At 45.0% G+C, this 19,684-nt stretch overlaps 1 protein-coding gene across 1 annotated transcript in view; it reads right to left on the minus strand.

Annotated features, from left to right (window-relative positions):
* The window catches only part of LOC309356187 (uncharacterized protein), a 33,917-nt gene extending 26,021 nt beyond the window's left edge, over positions 1–7,896 (minus strand). The window contains exons 1-9 of the mRNA XM_081887366.1: positions 7,816–7,896; positions 6,091–6,164; positions 5,153–5,184; positions 4,209–4,230; positions 4,075–4,102; positions 3,111–3,159; positions 2,197–2,355; positions 1,345–1,559; positions 519–622 (exon numbers count right to left, since the gene is read on the minus strand). Of these exons, the coding sequence (XP_081743492.1) occupies positions 519–622; positions 1,345–1,559; positions 2,197–2,355; positions 3,111–3,159; positions 4,075–4,102; positions 4,209–4,230; positions 5,153–5,184; positions 6,091–6,145 (664 nt within the window). The 5' untranslated portion in view covers positions 6,146–6,164; positions 7,816–7,896. The remainder of the gene's footprint in view (positions 1–518; positions 623–1,344; positions 1,560–2,196; positions 2,356–3,110; positions 3,160–4,074; positions 4,103–4,208; positions 4,231–5,152; positions 5,185–6,090; positions 6,165–7,815) is intronic.
* Between the last annotated feature and the right edge of the window lie 11,788 nt (positions 7,897–19,684).

The raw sequence follows: 19,684 nt of genomic DNA on the forward strand, positions 1-19,684 counted from the left end.
TAAGCTTTAAAAAACTGAATAGGAGTTAGGGGTGGAAGAAAAATTCAATTCAGTTCACATCTGAAAGCAGATCTATCAAATTTTAATTTTCTAAAACATAGCTGTCCTTTGAAATTTGCTCTTATCCAAATTTTGCAACACAGATCTCCAACAAAATGTTTACAAACATGCATATATTACAGGGAAGTACGCATAAAAATGAATATATTAGTGAAGATAGCATACAAAAATGCATCATATTACGGAAAGGTGCTTGCAAAATATTTATGCGAGTCAGAAGTACATGTAAAAATGTGTTTTGGGATAATTCACACTAAAATGGTGGTGAATTTTCCCAAGAAGGGTTTTTTAAAAAACTAAATAAATCTCAATTTACTGAAAAATGTGGAGAATTGAATTTAAAACTGTAAAAACATGAGAAGCTGAGGGAACTGAAATTCACAGAGTAATTGCAAAACATTTAAGAGTGGTCAGATTGGGTCCCTGAATTGCCAGAAACAGGCAGAATTGCCCCTTACCGTTAGAATTCATCCCTTTCAGGTAAGGAAGCTGGAAAGACTCAAAGACTTCCTCTTGGAGCTGAGAACTCATCTTGGTAAACTGTGCATTGAGACCTTTAACGCTGGGAAGAAAAAGTACAGTATATTGTTGGGCAGATGGTGGATGGATTGGTGGGCAAAAGAGAAGAGAATGAAAAAGATTAGTCTTAGTTCATGATTCTATATGCATGTCAGGCTCCCCTTCCACAAAGGATGAGGCTATGGATTCAGGGTGGGAGAGTACATTGCACTCAGGGTTGGAGAAATCACATTTTCAAGTGATTGCAGTTTTGAGCGCTGGAAGTATGGATGTAAAGGAAGCAGTAATTTCCATTCCATCCTATCTCCATCACAGTCAGAGCTGTTTCCATTCCACTACCATTCGGGTTCTGCTAAAACCAACATTGTTCAGCTTGGTTTCCACTATGCTAAAACTAACATAATAAAATGTATAATCATGTAATTAATTTCAATTGAAGGGCAGAGTAAAAAGAAATGCAGAAAATAGCAGTCCTTTCCAGCCTGAAAAACCTGATAATAGCTACAACTGCTCATACTTGAGCTTGTGATTTCTGTTCATAACCTCCAATGAACAAGCAAACTAGGGGGGGGGTCTGCTTCCATTCTGTTTTTGATGGGATTTGCTGGCATCCCTAGTTGGGGAAATGCGGTTAGACCTTCCCTTTTAGCTGCGGTGCAGGCAGACATTTTTAACCCCTGGTGGAATTGAAGGACATTGAGCAATGAAAAGGTAGGGCAGAGAGACTCTTGGTCATAGTCACAGCAACATGAACACAACCCATACATTGCCTGGTACTGTTCGCATCCCATTGTCTCATTGTGAAGGCATTGGAGCATGTCGACAGAGATGGCCGAGATGAAAAGCCGAAGCCTCTTCTGGAACCAGGCTGTCACAAAGGCTGTCTCATTGAAACGATCCTCGTTTCTCAGCTTCTCATCCCACAGAGCCCTCAGTATGATAGTTTTCCATTTTTGAGAGATCAGGGAAGAGTTCATGATCTGGAAAGCAAAAATATGACTTGGGGAGTTTCTAGCTGGGAAACCGGAGCTCACGAAGAAGTGGAGAAAAAAAGGCAGGGAGTGGAGTCGTCATCATCATCATCATCATCATCATCATTTATTATTTATACCCCGCCCATCTGGCTGAGTTTCCCCAGCCACTCTGGGCAGCTCCCAATCAGTGTTAAAAACAGTACAGCATTAAATATTAAAAACTTCCCTGAACAGGGCTGCCTTAAGATATCTTCTGAACGTCAGGTAGTTATTTATCTCTTTGACATCTGATGGGAGGGTATTCCACAGGGCGGGCGCCACTACTGAGAAGGCCCTCTGCCTGGATCCCAGTAACTTGGCTTCTCGCAATGAGGGAACCACCAGAAGGCCCTCGGTGCTGGATCTCAGTGTCCCGTCTGAACGATGGGGGTGGGAGATGCTACTTCAGGTATACAGGACCTAGGCCATTTAGGGCTTTAAGGGTCAGCACCAGCACTTTGAATTGTGCTCGGAAACGTACTGGGAGCCAACGCAGATCTCTCAGAACCGGTGTTATGTGGTCCCGGCGGGGATCATCATTTATTATTTATACCCCACCCATCTGGGAGGCTCCCAACAGGATTAGCAAATTTTTTATATATACCTTGCGATCAAATGTCTCCAGTGCTTTCTCCAGCTCCTCCCTATCCACTTCACTGAAGAGCACCCTGACTATATCTAATGAAACATCACTCTTCTTCCTTAGCACAAGTTCCAAGGCGCCAACGATGAAAGTGCTGTTCACTTCAGTCAGGTTCTGGAGCTGAGGAGAGAAATGGGGGAACCTTTGTTATATTGCCTCTTGTGTACAGGAAGACAGTGGAGGCCTATTCATTAAAAGGAACAGAGCCCTGCTCCCACCCCCACACCCCCGCAGAGGGACTAGCAGAACAAGGGCAGGGCTGGGTGGAAGGACGGCTCTGCCTCATCCAAACCCCCACCAGCCCAACCAATTGGGGATTTTGGATTCCAGCCATTTCCTCTGATGGAAGTTAAGCTATGGAACTCGCTGCCACAGGAGGCAGTAGGAGTAGACAAAAGTCATGGAGGAGAGAGTTATCAGTGGCTTCTAGCCATAATGGCTATGGTTTGCCTCCAAAGTTGGAGGCAGCAATCCTTTTGAACTCCAGTTGGAGGAGAGCACAGGAGGGGAAAGAGCTTGAAACCTGCTTGTGGGCTTCCCATCGAGGTTTCTAGTTGGCCCCTGTGAGAACAGGATGCTGGACTAGATGGGCCATTGGCCTGAACCAGCAGGCTGTTCTCATGTTCTTAGTATTCCTTCCAGCCTGCTAGGTAAAGCCCAGTTTGGCTTCTACCAATCTGTATGTGTGTGCGTATTTTGGAGGGAGGGTGTTGTTGTTGTTTTGCCTTGCACACCACCTACTCCTAGTGGGCTTGCCACAAACACAACAGTGGTGTGAATTGAGTACCACTCCCAGCGTTCATTCTGGCTCCCCTGAACATGAGCAGATCTTTATTTGGCCCTGAAAATGTAGCACGGGGATGTAAACCACTTACATTGTCGCATACAATATGGGTGAGGTTTGGTGATGTTTTGACATCCATCCTGTGAACAAACAAAGGTGGGGGGGGGAGAAATGCACATAGGCTGAAAAGGTAACAATTCAAAGGAGGCTGCCTAAATTCCAGTGGTGGATTAGGGTGAGCCAGTTTCTATAGCCTGCTGTACACAAGGGTGTGCCTGATCCAGATTCCATCTACAGCTCTGGAATTCCCCCATCCAAAGAAAGTAGAGTCATATTTTCCAAGGAGGTCCCTCTTTCTCCTCCCGGTTTCTCACTATTTATGGGTCTTCTTAGATCAATTTTCTGCTGTCTGATTAGTAGCTGTGATGAGCTATTAGCTGCGATTCCAGTATTGCAGGGGCTTTCACTAGAGCTCCCTTCCAACTCTAGAATTCTATGCCCAGCCCACTATTTTCTGAAGCACATGAAAATTCCACATACACACACACATCACTCTTTTACTGCCCATCTCTTGACCTCGACTAACCAGAAGCCTAACCCAACCCATCTTCCTTGCCAGCCTTCCATTTTGGAACTGACTTCAGCTTGGTTTCCCAGCTATACATCTACCTCATCCAGCAATTCCAGTTATTATGCATTGCCCCCTGCAAAAAAAAGATGGGGGTGGGGGGGGGCATAGATACAGAGCATTGCTTTGCATCCATCTGAAACCCTGGAGAGCCACTGCCAGTCTGTGTGGCCAATACTGAGGCAGAGAGACCAAGGCAGCTTCCTATGTTATGTTCCTAAGAGGAAACAAGATTTGCAGTTGTAATTTTATATGTGACAGATGCAAACGTAGGAAGATTGTTCTGAATCTAGGGTCCCAAACCTGGCCCTCATAGGCACCTCCCTTGGTGTCCACCAAGACCTCCTGTCCCCATCCCCCCCGGTTCTTTTTAAAATTTTTGTATCTTAAAAATAACGGGTTTGGGCTGCTCGCACTTTAGAAATACCTCTCCATGTCTCCACAGACTTCTGAAGCTGTTGCAAAAAGAAAAGAAAAAGAAGTTTAGCCAAGTTTCTTCTACAGTTCCCCAAAATGACTCTCCTTTGATGCTGTATATGAGATGCTGTAAGTTTCACATACCATTAATCTTAGCAGCAGGGCACTAGAGGAAAAGAAAAAGAGGCATTATTATAATAATAGTATATTAATTCCTAATTTAATATGTTGCTATTGGTGACCATGCGAACATGTACCATTCCCTGAATTCACAATCTCCTTGTGTGCCTGTAGTACAGAATAAAGAATCCTCCCTTTTTAAAGTGTCTAGTCTTTATGACTGCAAAATTAACAAATGTTTTAATACACAAGGCTATATATATATATATATGTATGTATGTATATATATTCCCCCTCAGCTGTTGGGAAGGGAACATGATTGTTCTATTTTATTTTATTTTTTAAATGGGAGCACGGCTTCAAAAAGTTTTAAGAATCCTTTCTCCACAGCAGCTGTCCTCAACTACAGCTCCCATAAGCCACAGTTAGCACGGCTGTTTCTTCCCAGTGGTTGCTCATTCTGCTCAAGCCCTGCCCTCCTTCTGGTCAAGGGTTTAGAGGAGCCTTCGCTCATGTGCTGCCCTCCAGCTCACTAGCTGAGACTCATGGGGGTTGTAGTCCAAAATATCTGGAAGGCACCAGGTCAGGGAAGGCTGTTTTGCTGCGTCACCTCCTGCTGAAATATGGTTGACACCCCATTTTCTCCAGAAGGTCACCATCGTGCAAGCCCCCACCAGGATTCCTTAGTGCTGAAGCATCATCCAGCCCAAGCAATCCTTGCCATTCCGTCCTTAGAAAAATTCAGAGGGCGATGTGCACGCAATTTAAAATATGCAATTCAGGGAGAGGCCCCATCACAGAGGAAGAAAAATACCAGACAGACATTTTAATTTACAACCAATGGGTGGGAATGAAGTTTTGCTTAGCTGCTGGCTTCCTTTGTGAAGCAAGCCCTGATAACAGCAGTCCCCAGAGACCAGGTTAGAGAAGCTCCTGGGTGATGTCAGAAGGGAGTGTAAGGGACTTACAGATGCAGTTTCCACCATATGTAGCAAGAGCCCTGTAAAAGAGAGGGGGGAGGAGAGAGAGGCGCCATTAGTGAAAACACCTAGGGATACATGAAGCCCCTTTATATGGTCAGGCCATTTGGTTCAGCATTGTATTTTGATAGCAGGTTTTGAGGTTCTTCTTAGGCAGAGGCCCTACACTGAGATCCTTTGGGCTGGAGATGCTGAGGACTGAACCCACCACCTTCCACGTGTGAAGCAGGTGTTCTACCAACTGAGCCACAGCCCTTCCTTTAAGACATAGGAACACAGGAAGCTACCTGATACAGAGTCACACCAAGGGTCCATCTAGCTCAGTATTGTTTGCATTGGTCTGAAATCTCTTGCAGGGAATTGGCAATTATAATAATATTATAATTTATTATTTATACCAATTTATACCAATCTGGCTGGGTTTCCTCAGCCATTCTGGGCGGCTTCCAGCAGAATATTAAATACAATGATTCATCAAATATTGAAAGCTTCCCTAAACAGGGCTGCCTTCAGATGTCTTCTAAATGTCAGGTAGTTGTTTATTTCTTTAATATCTGGTGGGAGGGTGTTCCACAGGGTGGGCGCCACTACTGAGTAGGTCCTCTGCCTGGTTCCCTGTAACTTCACTTCTTGCAGGGAGGGAACCGCCAGAAGGCCCTCCGAGCTGGACCTCAGTGTCCGGGCAGAACGATGGGGGTGGAGACACTCCTTCAGGTACACTGGGCTGAGGCCGTTTAGGGCTTTAAAGGTCAGCACCAACACTTTTAATTGTGTTCGGAAATGCACTGGCAAGGGAGATGAGTCCAGGTGCAAGAGTATTTCATAACTTTGTTAGGTTGACTTCCTTTTACTAGAAGTAGGTTGACGCTCTCTGAAGAGAAGGTATGGGAAGTGGGAGATATATTGGGGGAGCAACAGTGACTCACCGAGGTAAAGGCCAAATGCTGCCAGCAGGAATGAATTGCGACACACCAACACCATGACGAGTCCCGGCTAGAAACTGGAAAAGAGGGACCATAAAATCATAGAAATGTCGAGTTGGAAGGGAGCTAAAGGGTCATCTAGTGATCATGTGTGATCGTGTGCTGATCACCACTGACACATCAGCATTAAAGGGTATTGAAACAACTCTATAATTTTCAAATTAAGTTACAGAGTTTGAAGGGGATAAAGGCAGAAATGTCAAAAAAATCCCAATGGAAACAGAAACAGGAGTGAAAACCGCAGGGAGCATTGCTTATTAGTTTCATGACCAAATGAAAATCAAACCTGTAGATATGAGTATTCCCTCCTATTGCTTTTGGTGCACAAATGATACATATTTGATTACTTCCCCCTCCTGTTTGCATTGTGTTTCCTTTGCATTGAAATGAATGGCATGGAACAACATAATTAACATCAATGGCATGGAACAACATAATTAACATCAATAATTCTAGAATTAATTACGTAAAATTTCTGCTTAGCCGATGGCAAGACGAATAGCACTAAAGTAACTTAAATTTTGCAGCAAGGAACAGTGGATCAGACCCACATCAATCTTGCCTAGCATGCCACCTTCAATGACTGCCGGTCAGATGCCTCTCAGACTTCACAAAGACCACAAAGAGTCAGACAAGGGGGAGAGCCTACAGAAGACCCCAGGTACAATCCCCGGCATCCCTGGGTAGGGTTCAGAGAGTTGTTGTCGTTTATCCATTTAGTCGTGTCTGACTCTTCGTGACCCCATGGACCAGAGCACACCAGGCACACCTGTCTTCCACTGCCTCCCGCAGTTTGGTCAGACTCATGTCGGTAGCTTCAAGAACACTGTCCAACCATCTCGTCCCCTGTCATCCCCTTCTCCTTGTGCCCTCCATCTTTCTCAACATCAGGGTCTTTTCCAGGGAGTCTTCAGGGTTCAGAGAGACCCCTGCTCAATTCCTGGATAGCCACTGCCAGTCAGTGGGGAGAATACTGAGTTATATGAATCCCAACAGTTTGATTCAGTATAAGGAAACTTCCCAAGTTTCTATGTATCGCTTTTTATGATACTTCCTTTCTGGTTTTGATGTTTTATTTTTTGCATATCACATAGAGATTTTTAATTCTGAGCAGTTTATAAATGCTAATAAATAAATAAATAAATAAGCATTTTGATCTGCATACAGATTAATGCATTTCTTTTTCATCCTGTGTCAAAGTTTTAGAATGCTCTACAGTGCGGTCACCGACTTCTTGCTGAACTAGAACTACAGTGTATAGATTGAGAAAGAACAGAAGGGCCTCTGAACGATGAAACAATGAAAAAATAAATTAATCTAGTATAAGGAAGTCAAAGGCAAAGCGGGTCTGGAACCCTCAATAGTTAATTAGATGGTGTCCAACCAGTGCACATTTTCAACCCTATTTGGGTTTGCTACTATTATTTCCATCCTTCAAAACCATAGTAACAATTGTTATTATTTTATAACGTGCCATCGGTGTATGTCATGCTTTACAGAATCTCAACAAACAGATCTCTGCCCCCAAGGAACTTACAAAGTAAGAAATCAAAGATTGTGGGACGGGGGGGAGAAGCAGAGGAGAAACAGACAAAGAAATCGAAGTGGGAATGAGGTGAAAGTGAAATATTTCAGGAAAGGCTGCAAGCAGACTGAATCTTCGCCTACCTGTATGTAGCAAAGCCCACCTTCCAGAGGAGACAGGTATCCCTGAGATGAATAATGTAAAAGAACAGGTCTTTGCCAGCCTGTCCTGATCTTATCCCTCGAGGGCGTGGGATGTCGGAGGGGACAGGGTGTGACAAGTGTCAGCTTTCCAGCAAACCTTCGGAAAGGGCCAGAACTGGGCTGGGCGTTGACCCTGCCTCCGTCATTTGCTCAGATTATGTAGAACCGCTGCCACTTTGGTCACGTTCAGCTTCAGAAACCCTCCACAATCCTGGTGGAAATTGTTCAGTATACTGTTTATATTGCTAAAGGCGCATTCTCCCTTTGGCAGTAAGAATGCAAAAAAAAAAATAAAAAATGAACAAAGCCTTACATGCAGCTAAGTTCTGCTCAAAGTAGACCCACTGATATTAAAGAACCAAAGTTGACCATGCCCATTAACTTCACTGGGTCTACTCTGAGTAGGACTAGCATGGGACACAACTGTAAATAACAGTCAACTTGATGCCCTTTCATGATACCCAAGAACAGCTGCCTGAGGCGGCTGCCTCATTATGCCTAGTGGTAGGGCCTGCCCCACAGCTGTTGAAACAAGCTTATCAGATCACTTTAATGTGTGTTCTCAAAGTTTTGCCTACGTATTTCACTTGTTACAGAAGGCAGGGGAGCTGCGAGCTAGCCAAAAGCGGCAACTATTTGTGGTTAGCACCACATATGAAGGTGATATATACAAAGTCAGACTATTGCCACAGGCCACATCCACGCCATACATTTAAAGCTTTATTATACCACATTTCCTGTCATGGCTTCCCTTAAAGAATTCTGGGAACTGTAAAGTGTTAAGGGTGCAGAGAGTTGTTAGGAGACTCCCTCAATCCCTCTTCCCAGGGAACTCTGGAAATTGTAGCTCTGAATTCATCACACGCAGAACCATTTCCCTTCTGCTGCAGTTCATCTCCTGCCAGCAACTATTCATCCCACTTTCCACTGTGGCGACACTTTACATAATTAATTATGTAACTACATTGCCATCACGTCATTCAGCTTCATTCATTTCAACTCAAAGGAAACGCAATGCAAAAGAAGGGGAGGTCATCAATTACGTATCGTTTGTGAACTAAAAGCAACAGCTGCAGCAAATACCAATAGCATTCACTGGATTGGTTTCCATTCTGGTCCTGAGATGAGAAAGCAAACACTGGCAATTTCCAGATCCATTTTCATCAGAATCATCCAATCCTAATAGCGGGGTCAGTCCTGCTTCCCATGTCCAGCTTCCGGTGGTGTGTGGTGTGTGCGATTCTTCATGCTTTCTTGCAAAGACAACTCCCTGGTTATAAAACTTTCAAAACCTGCTGGACCTGATGTTATCTCAAGGGAGATAACCCACACCCTCTGGCCTTGTGTGTGAGGGAGAATGAGAACTCAGAATGGGCACCTTGGCTGCTCCTTATTTACTTACCAAAAAGGCAGCATCTATAAAAACAGGACAACAAGGAGCACACCTAATCTGAGCCAGCCCCAAACCCTGCTCCTCCCATCAGTGGCGTAGCGTGGGTTGTCAGCACCCGGGGCAAGGCAAGTAATTTGCACCCCCTAACCCATGGATTTGCACCCCCTAACCCTAACCCCCAGATGTTGCGCCCGGTGCGGCCGGCCCCCCCTGCACCCCCCATGCTACGCCACTGCCTCCCATGCCAAGGTCTCTCCCTGAAAGATGAGAATAAGTCCACATTCACACCATGCATTTAAAGCATTATGATACCACATTATTTAATAGTAGTAGTAGTAGTGATAGTAATAGTAGTATACCGCCCTTCATCCGAAAATCACAGGGCAGTTCACAACATAAAAATAGAAAATGAGAACACATGCATAATAAAACTAGAACAAGAACAAACCAAGAACGCCTCTCCCACAAGCACATTTAAAAGAGCATAGAATGTTAATCAGCCAAAGGCCAGGTTAAAGCAGCCATAGCTTCTATGGCTGGGAGCTGTAGTTTGTGAAGGGTACTGAGAACTACTAGGAGCCCCTCCATTCCCCTCTCACATCTACCATTCCCATGACTGTTAAAAGCAGTATGATCCTGCTATAGACATACGGTGCGGTGTGGACTGAATGCCTCAGAGAATGTGCAAAATGCTTGCCCTGGACTTAGGAAAGGGGGAGAAAATTGGTGCAGTTTGCATTTAAAACTGTTTGCAAAACAATACGCAAACCAAAACCCAACTATTTTTTGAAACTTGCGCTTCTCCAGATTTTGCGGTTCAGTTCTCCAGCCAAGTAATGTGTACAAAAGTGCATTGGTTAAGTGTGTGTCAAAATGTGTACATTGGTGGGAACAAAATAATTAAAAGATTGCTTTTTGCAAAATAGCATACAAATGCATGTGCGGTAGGAGAAAACCACACAAAAACGCTGACAAGTTTTCATGATGTTTTTCTTTTTAAGAACAAATTGTAAACTGATGTAGCAATGTGGAGTCCAGAATTTCACATTGGAAAAATCAGAAACAGAGATTGACAGATCCTCCTGTGCCTACATAGAACCATAGAGTTTAAAGGGTCCATATTTGAACCCTAGAACCCTCCCCAAGCCAAACCCCTCACTCCCTGGAGTGTTTTTCCCTGGCTTGAAAGTGTCCTTGGAACTCTGACCGCTTGCTTGTCTGAATGGAGGCTGCAGAGGGGTGTTTGAGTGTGTGCAGAAACTACCTTGCTATACTATGGTTCAAATGTACATCAATTGCACCACCTGTTTTTGCCTCTGTTCCCAAACCGTCACTCGCATGTAGCCCTTCAAAGGCTGTTTTGGTGGGAATGTGGCCCTCAGTCTGAAAAAAAAAGGTTCCCCAGCCTTGCCTTACCAGGTAGGAGTATTCTGGAAGGGGAGAATTAAGAGTTGGATAGGAGCATGCCAGGAAGTTAAAAAACTGTGGGACAATTTCAAGAGGGAGGAAAGGGGGAAAGTACACTTCTCAGAGGCACTCTCTGCCCTTCCTCTCTTTTATATAGCAAAAAAAAAAATGTTCCTGGCCAGCCCCAAACCTGAACCCTGCACTGTCATGTTAACACAGAAGCAGAAAGCCTCAGAAAGGAAGGAAAGACCCCCTTCCCTATACTACCTTACCCTACCAACCAACACCTGCTACAAGATTCCTCTTCCAGGCTGGCAGAGACCGTGTTGATGCACTGCAACTTTTTTGTTGCAGTAGCAGCACTCCCGCATTATCCGTACGCAAGCAAACATAAGCAGCTGCTTTCCACTGAGTCAGTCTTTTTATGTTCTGGCATTGCCTTGTTGAATTTTCCTCAGCTTGTTGATAATGGGGAAACTCGTTCGTTTCGAAGCAGGTCAGCCAAGTTTGCCTGGGCTTCAGAGAATTCCAGCCTGGCCAGTACGGGCTCATTCTTTACTGGCCGCTCCTAGTGTGCCCTGGCATTCCTTGGGTCACCCTGGCTTCCTCTCTCTAAAGAAATGATTGGCTTCGCAATGCCATTTGACCAAAGGCTCGAGCAAACCCAGACGGCCTCCATTCTCGTGGTCCTTTACCTGAGGGAAACAGTATTTTCGACCCACCCATTTTGCACACCTGGAAACAAAACAAAAAAATAGTGCTCCATTGCAGGAGGGCTCCAGTGGACATTTGACCCTGAGTGTGAACTTCTAGCACAGGAAGAGACACAGAGAAAACTGGGTGGGAAATGCTGCAAGAGGAACTCTATGTTTAGAACATAATATGCCCATGGCAGGTATCTGGAATATTAGTCAGTGCCGGGGTGGCTGGTCTGTGCTGGGGTGGAGCAAAGGAGTGAGCAATCAAACGATAGAGAGAGCAATCTCCTAGGAATTCAGCAGGGAGCCTCAGGCAATCCTCCCTCTCTCACGCTCATTGCGCTGTGCTGAAATCTGTCCTTTGAACACAGGAAGCTGCCATCTAGCTCAGTATTGTCTACACTGAACGGCAGCAGCTTTCCTTTTCAGGCAGTGGCACTCTCTCCCAGTCCTACCTGGAGGTGCCATTGGGGATTGAACTTGGGACTTTTTGTATGCAAAGCAAGTGCTGTACTATTCACTTATTTTCCTTCCCCTAAAACGTAGGATTCTAGTCCTCATCGTTCTGAAAAGGCTGCTTTAAGTAGGAACACAGGGAGTTGCCTTATACCAAGTCAGACAAATGGTCCCATCCAGCTCGGTACTGTCTCTGCACTGACAGTGGCTCTCCGGTGTTTCAGGCAGGCGTTGGCGTGATGCTGAGCTTACCTTATCATTGCAAGGGGAGCATGAGCAGCGCATGGGTTGTGCTTGACCTTAAACATTTCTCCAGTTTCACAGACCATTGGTTCTTCCTTAACTGTTCTGCAGGAGGGCAAGAAGCTTAAAGGGAAGAACAATGATGCCCTGTATGCAGGAAGGTAGCACAGCAGGGAGAAAAGGTCCTCTAGCACCTCTTTTTCCCTGCCACACTACTATTCTGAGTCCAATAAGTTTTTTAAAAAGAGAATTTAACCATGCCACCTCTCACCTGTGCTGTGAAACGCCTATCCATCATAAAGTATGTCGTGAGGTTCTTTGGACTGCATGTGTACAACTCTAGCTTCCTACCACAGTACACACTAAATTCATTTGCAATGTAATTTAAACATAAGAAGAGTCTGCTGTTTCACCCCAAAGTGGAATCATCTAAACCATGGGTAGGCAAACTAAGGCCCAGGGGCCAGATCCGGCCCAATCGCCTTCTAAATCCGGCCCGCGGACGGTCCGGGAATCAGTGTGTTTTTACATTTAAAATGCATCTCTGGGTTATTTGTGGGGCCTGCCTGGTGTTTTTACATGAATAGAATGTGTGCTTTTATTTAAAATGCACCTCTGGGTTATTTGGGGGGCATAGGAATTCGTTCATCCCCCCCCCTGCAAAATATAGTCCGGCCCCCCACAAGATCTGAGGGACAGTGGACTGGCCCCCTGCTGAAAAAGTTTGCTGACCCCTGATCTAAACCAGCATTCCGGTCTCATAGTAACCAGCCAGGTGCCTGTGGGAAGCCAGTAAGCTGGACCTGAGCACAAGAGTCCTCTTTCCTCTTGTGATTTCCCGGATCTGGTAATTCAGAAGCATTGCTGCTGCTGACTGTGGAGACAGAACATAGCCATCAAGGCTTGCAGCCACCAATAGCCCTCTCTTCCATGAATTTGCTTAAAGGTAAAGGTAAAGGGACCCCTGACCATTGGGTCCAGTCGTGACCGACTCTGGAGTTGCGGCGCTCATCTCGCTTTACTGGCCGAGGTAGCCGACGTTTGTCCACAGTTTTTCCGGGTCATGTGGCCAGCATGACTAAGCCACTTCTGGCGAACCAGAGCAGCGCACCGAAACGCCGTTTACCTTCCCGCTGGAGCGGTACCTATTTATCTACTTGCACTTTGACGTGCTTTTGAACTGCTGGGTTGGCAGGAGCAGGGACCAAGTGACGGGAGCTCACCCCGTCGCGGGGATTCGAACCGCCAACCTTCTGATCGGCAAGTCCTAGGCTCTGTGGTTTAACCCACAGCACCACCCTCATCCCATGAATTTGCTTAATCCTCTTTTAAAGCAGTCTAGGTAGGTGACCATCGCTGCCTTGCTGTGAGAGAGCATTCCGTAGTTTAACTATGCACTGTATGGAGAAGTCCTTTCTTTTACCCACCCTGGATCTTCCAACAAATGGTAATTGAGAACGCTAACTGCCTTTTAACAACGTAAACCAAGAACTTTCCAACACACTATGAAATAATTGCTGCTTGTTTGAAGACAAGAGTCAAAAGGAGCTTAGGGCTGACATTGAAGAATCTAGTGCAGTGGCTCCCAAATTCCCTGCCCCTATGCACCACTTGAAAACTGCTAAGGACCACTTGGTAGTTATTCTTCCTGTTGTAGCAACGGTAATGCACTGTGCTAGATGCTGTATAATTTTTAAATGATTTTTTACAGAAATGTGCGGACCACATGAAGGAAGTTCATCCACTGGTCAGAGTTTGGGAACCCCTCATCTAATGACAGCACATCTAGGTGTGCCACTAAAAGGCACTGTGCCTCCATTTGTGTAAGATTTATAAGCCACTGATAATGTTTATCCTGTGTGGTTTATTTCGGTTATGTCCACAAATGCAAAACAATAAATAACAAGTAGTATTTTGAAATCTTACAGAGTGTCATGAGGACATGAAGTTCCACATCACATCACTTTTAAAATACACACACACAAATATATATATACAAATAGGTGACTTTAAGTTGCTAGCAAACAGACAACAATGCCAACTTAGAAGCCCGGGGTGATAATATATAGCAGAAACAGATGTCATGTCACCATTCAAAGTGTGCACTGACCATTGTGAACATTTTATCCTAAAATAGATCTCTCTTTCTCACAATTAACAAAATAACAGGTTAAGGAAAATATATATTCATTTCTAGTTCTCCTTGCAACATTGGATAAAAGCACAGCAAAAAATTAGCCCACCTATTTTGGAACATGCTATGGGAAAAGTCAGGCTATTTTGCAGTTTGGTCCATGGGGCATTAAAGATGGAATGGTTTCACCTTCCAGAGACATAATATTTGCCAACCGTAGAAAAACAGGCTCACACCAATCAAGCACGCAACTCACACAAAATGGCACCCGTGGTCCAATGTCATCCCAGCTGAGCTTCAGGTGAGATGATATTAGGCTGCTTTTCCCATGAAGTGTTTTTATATATAGGCACAGGCCTGGCCAGGATGCAGGCCTGAGGAATCACACAACTCCTCCCCAAGCTAGCGAGCCCCACTTGGGCTGTGGGTCCTTGCCTTCTTTCCCTCCGAACTGACAGCTGTCAGTTCTGGAATCCTGAGGTCAGGGGTGGTACGTCCCATTTTGCCACTCGAGGCAAAACAGGAAGTGCCACCCTGCTCTGCCACACCACAACAGCACCATCTCCAGTGGGACACTCACTACCACTTAGCCACCTGCCAGTGGCACTGCAGTTGTACCAACATCTGTGTCACCTCTGCCGCTTCTGGAGACGCACTGCTGGCATTGGTCCCTGAAAGAGCTTGCAAGATCTCTGCCAAATCTCAAGAGACATTTTGCTCTCCTAGACATCTTACAAGACTTTGATGAGATCTCGCAAGATCTTGCAGGAAATCACCCATCTGTTTACCTGTAAGCATATAACATACAGCATCTTGTTTTGTTCTTTTGTTAAATTACTTGTGGCATTCAACACTTTGGGAGAAGACTTCTCTCCCTTTTCCCTTTAAAAATGAGGGTCTATGCTTCACGCTCAGCAGGAAGGTCCGTTTCAAATGAAATATGTATTTGTTTTGCTTCTGCTTTTTTGTGTTCTCGGGTGTCAAAGTTAGCCTCCTGGCCCTACTCCTCCAGTATCAATCCCTGGTTGGGCTTTCATTGACCATAAGCAATATCCCATGTAAAGGGAGGTAAAAAGGTAAAGGTTCCCTGGACAGTTAAGTCCAGTCAAAGGTGACTATGGGGTTGCTGCGCTCATCTCGCTTTCAGGCCAAGGGAGCCGGCGTTTGTCCACAGACGGTTTTCTGGGACAAGTGGCCAGCATGACTAAAGCACTTCTGCGCAATAGGATGCCGTGACGAGTGCCAGAGCACACGGAAATGCCATTTACCTTCCTGCCACAGCGGTACCTATTTATCTACTTGCACTGGCATGCTTTTGAACTGCTAGGTTGGCAGAAGCTGGGACAGAGCAACAGGAGCTCACCCCATAGCTAGGTGGTGACACTCCCTGGAGAGAAATGGCCCATCTTGCCCATCTTTGGGGTTTTACTTTGGTTTTGGTCTTTCGCTCAAGGGGTGAGTTGTTCTTCTTAGAGGTTCACCTATCCTGTTTGAAGAAAAATACTTGTTTCTTGTGAAAATCTCTGTAAGGGATGCAGGCCAGGCCAGGACGCAGTCTGCCTTGCTCTGCCTAATGATATGGTCAGCCCTGCAAAGTGATAATTGTTGCATATCAGCGTAATCAAGGCCTCTCCCCAATGTGCTTAAATACAACTTGCTACAAAACAGACATTTGAAAAATGAGAACAACTTCCATGGAAATTTCTATAAAGAAACAGGGTGGACACAGCAATAAACGACCCAGAGTTTGTGTGCCCTGAGAATAACTTTGGAAGATTTCTGCCCCATCCTCTGGGAGATCCAGTAATCACTTGCAATTACTGACAAGCCCATCTTTATTGCCACAAGGGCATACTATTGCATCAGAAACATAATGAAGCATGGATGCTTAAGACTGTGATACAGTATAAATATTTAGTGCAGGCAGCTCATGGAAGGTTATTTCTGCATATTTGGAAAATAAATAAAAATTGGTCATCTTGCAAAAAACCCTCGAGCTGCTAAAGTTTGTGCCTTGATTTAATTTACAATGCAAATGTAAATGCTAACTGTTTTTTATCAACCATGTTTTACTAACAATTTAAGCTCATATTTTTGTAAAAACTCTTTAAATCTTCCTTTTTCTCTTTCCCCACTGCTCTCCTTCTTCTAAGAGTGTGTTAAAGGGTCTTCTGCAAAATAAATGGGGGAGATTAATTATTTCCATATAATTATCTCTGTCAAAGGATGGCAGTCAGAGAACCAGGACTATCTTTACAATATGAATAGTGCCCTCTAGTGGTGAGAACTGTTCCATGTCCCTCCCTCCCAAATCCAAACGGTAAGTTAGTGGGCATTATGAGCAATATTCTATATATGCACAGCACTGCCAAAAAAAAAAAAACCACCTCCTGTGATCAGTTTAAATTCTACTTGCATAACATAATGTGCACAAATATCAACAGCACAATCTACACTTGGATGCAGCATCCTTTTTGGGAAAATTTGGCAAGGCTTTAAGAGGTTTCACAAGGAAATGGGATTTCACAAGAAAAACAAGGTCTCTATTGTGAGGGCTGGAAGGACACATGCAGGAATAAAGAGACAGGATCTGCATGCAGTGTAGGACTTGCAGTTCCCTGGAATCCCTCGTAAGGCACGTTTTCAACCCTAGCTGTGAAGATCAGATGCTCCCTTTGTTTCAAAATAAAGATGGATGAGGGAAAGGACACTACCCTTGCTGTGCCACAATGAGAAAATGCATGCCTCTTGACTGCATGGGTCTCCAAGCACAAATCAGGATTCAAAGAGCACAAAGTTAGCTTCGCCAGCTAGATCTGACACGGGGAAGGAAGGCAGTGTGCATGTGTGTCTATGCACAAGAGAGGGTGTCAATTTAAGGCAGGGGTCACCAACTTTTTAAAAAAACCAATTAGCATATAGGGAGTTTTGAACAAGTGTTGTGGACACTCTCTGGTCACTTCTCTCCCCCTTCTGAACCCAGATCAGCTCTCCTCTCCAAAGACAGAAAGAGAGGATGCGCACAGGATCTGGTAAAAGTCAGGTCCGGTGGAACTGTAAAGCACATAGAGCTGAAGGAGGAAGTGGGAAAGAGCGTCACTATTCCAACTTCCTTTTTTCTGCTCAATGTGTTTTCATGGCAAATGGGGCACTGGGGCTCAGAAGCTTCATGGACACAATAAAATGAACAAGGGCACTGAAACTAGTGATGTAAAGTCATCCTAAAACCTGCATAGGAAAATGAGCTCAAAGGTGATTTTTAAAAAGACACACACACACACAAACACACAAATATGTTGTGGAGCAGTTGTTACAATGCCCTAGAAAAGGATTGTTATCATCACCACCATCAGCTGCTACTTCAAGGCAGATAAAAGCTGAAACCCACATACATACCCTTCCAGACATCCACATAACATGAAAAAAATGCAAGATGGCTGATCTAAAATTGCCAAAAGCTTGCTTTCTATGGGAATTAAAGTCAAAGGTCAGTCAGGAAAAGAGCTCGGAGGGAGGGAGGGAGAGAGAAAACCTTAACCAGAAAGGGATCTGCAAATTTTCAGGCCTAGGGGCACATTTGGAAATCTAAGAAATACCGTAGGTGTGGGCACCACAAAGCACCCAATCTGCAGAAGAAAAACTGTTGGTGCTCATACTTCTCTCTCAAAGCAACAAGGAAAGCATCTAAACAGTGTTCCCCACCCACCCTAAAAAAAAAACACAGGTGAAAAAACAGGCACCCTCAAGGAAGTAACTTCCCCCAAAGTCCTCATTTTTAAAAAAATTAAGAGGGTCAAGAATGCTTGACAGGTGTTGGGGAGTGGAGTGTTATCTGAGGGTTCTGAGATACCTATGGATGCCCTGCTGGGGGACCCCAGCTAAAAAAGGAAAGAAGATTTTCCTGGTTTCTTTTATCCATTCTTTTGCTTCAGAATCCAAGAGGCTGTTATGTGACAAGCCTCCTCATGCATTGGTTATAATCCAAAATGAAAGATAGATGAAAAGGGGAGTGAATCTCTGTGGCTGAAGGCAGGTGGGGGGTGGGATTTCAGCAGGTCAAGTGGTCCCTTTTTTCTGACACTTTCCCCACAGATTCCCCTGAGGGCAGCAGAGGCTGAGGGCGACGTCCAGCATGCATGGCCCTCAGAGAAGACCCACTGACATCTATCAGCCACTATGACTGGGTTGTGATCATCTCACTGCCAGGTTCCCTAGCAGCCATACACGAAGCAGTAACGTGTTTGGGGGAATTGAAGGGTGAGCGACGGAAACCAGACGCGAAGCATTAGCATCCCGTTACGGTCGTTTGGTGGCTGGATTTGCACTCTAGCCTGAACAGCATGTCTGCAAACAGCAGAGATGCCAACAGGTCAATGCTTCCTTTAGAAAGGAAATTTGAACTGTCTCCAACACCTGGACTAATAATAGGCTGAGGGTTACTTTGGCTCCGCATAGAATTGCTTCTGCAAAACGAAGACTTAGTGCTATTACCTCTGTAAGGCTGCTAGAAGGAGCTACCTATGGAACAGCATTTCTGAGTCTTTTGTGTAAAACGATTATAGAGGACGCTGTTCACTACGTTACTCAGCATCCTCTAGACCAGGGATGTCCAGGTCTATCCCCGGGTGATAGCGGTAGATGGCGGTCGATCGCTAGTTCATTTCTGTTTTCTTGAGAAGAGTAGCTGTAAAATGAATGTATCCAGCCCTGCCCCTTCACTGTTTCCTTCAGTCGTGCAGGATCGCTAAACCAGAATTCAGAGTTAGCGCTGCCCAGCCTTTTGTTAGGGGGAGCGTTTTTCGGCGTTTCCACCTTAAAATAATCACCTCTGCTTTGCGCCCTTCCCCAAATAATCTCAACACCAACCTTGCCCCCTAAGAAAAGCTCAACAACTTTGACCTGAACTCCTAAAAAAAACTCAACTTTGACCCAAACCCCTAAAATGGGTTAGATCCCTGACACTTTTTTGTGCTGGGAGTAGATCGCAGTCTCTTGGGAGTTGGACGTCCCTGCTCTAGACAAATATCCTCATGTAAATACCTGTCTGAGTTTAACCACAATGTTATTTTTTTTACATCAAGTGAGTTTGTGTGCTTTTCGCTGTGGGACAAGGAAAATCGGACAGCGTGGCAAAGCGGTTAGAGAAGAGTTTCCCAAACTTGGGCCTCCAGCTGTTTCTTGACTACCATCAACCCCGACCACTGGTCCTGTTAGCTAGGAATGATGGAAGCTGTAGTCCAAAAACAGCTGAAGACCCAAGTTGGGGAAACCCTGGGTTAAAGTGTCAGACTAAAACCTGGGAGACCAGGGTTCAAGTGCTCACTCAGCCATAAAGCTCACTGGGTGACACTGGGCCAGTCACTGCATATCTCAGCCTAACCTACCTCACAGGGTTGTTGTGGGGATTAAATGAGATGGGAAAGGACCATGCACATATATGTCACTTTGAGCTCCTTGGAGAAAAAGGTGGGATCTGAC

Source organism: Podarcis melisellensis (genome assembly GCF_964234715.1).
Source record: "Podarcis melisellensis genome assembly, chromosome: 14".
Taxonomy (NCBI): Eukaryota; Metazoa; Chordata; class Lepidosauria; order Squamata; family Lacertidae; genus Podarcis; species Podarcis melisellensis.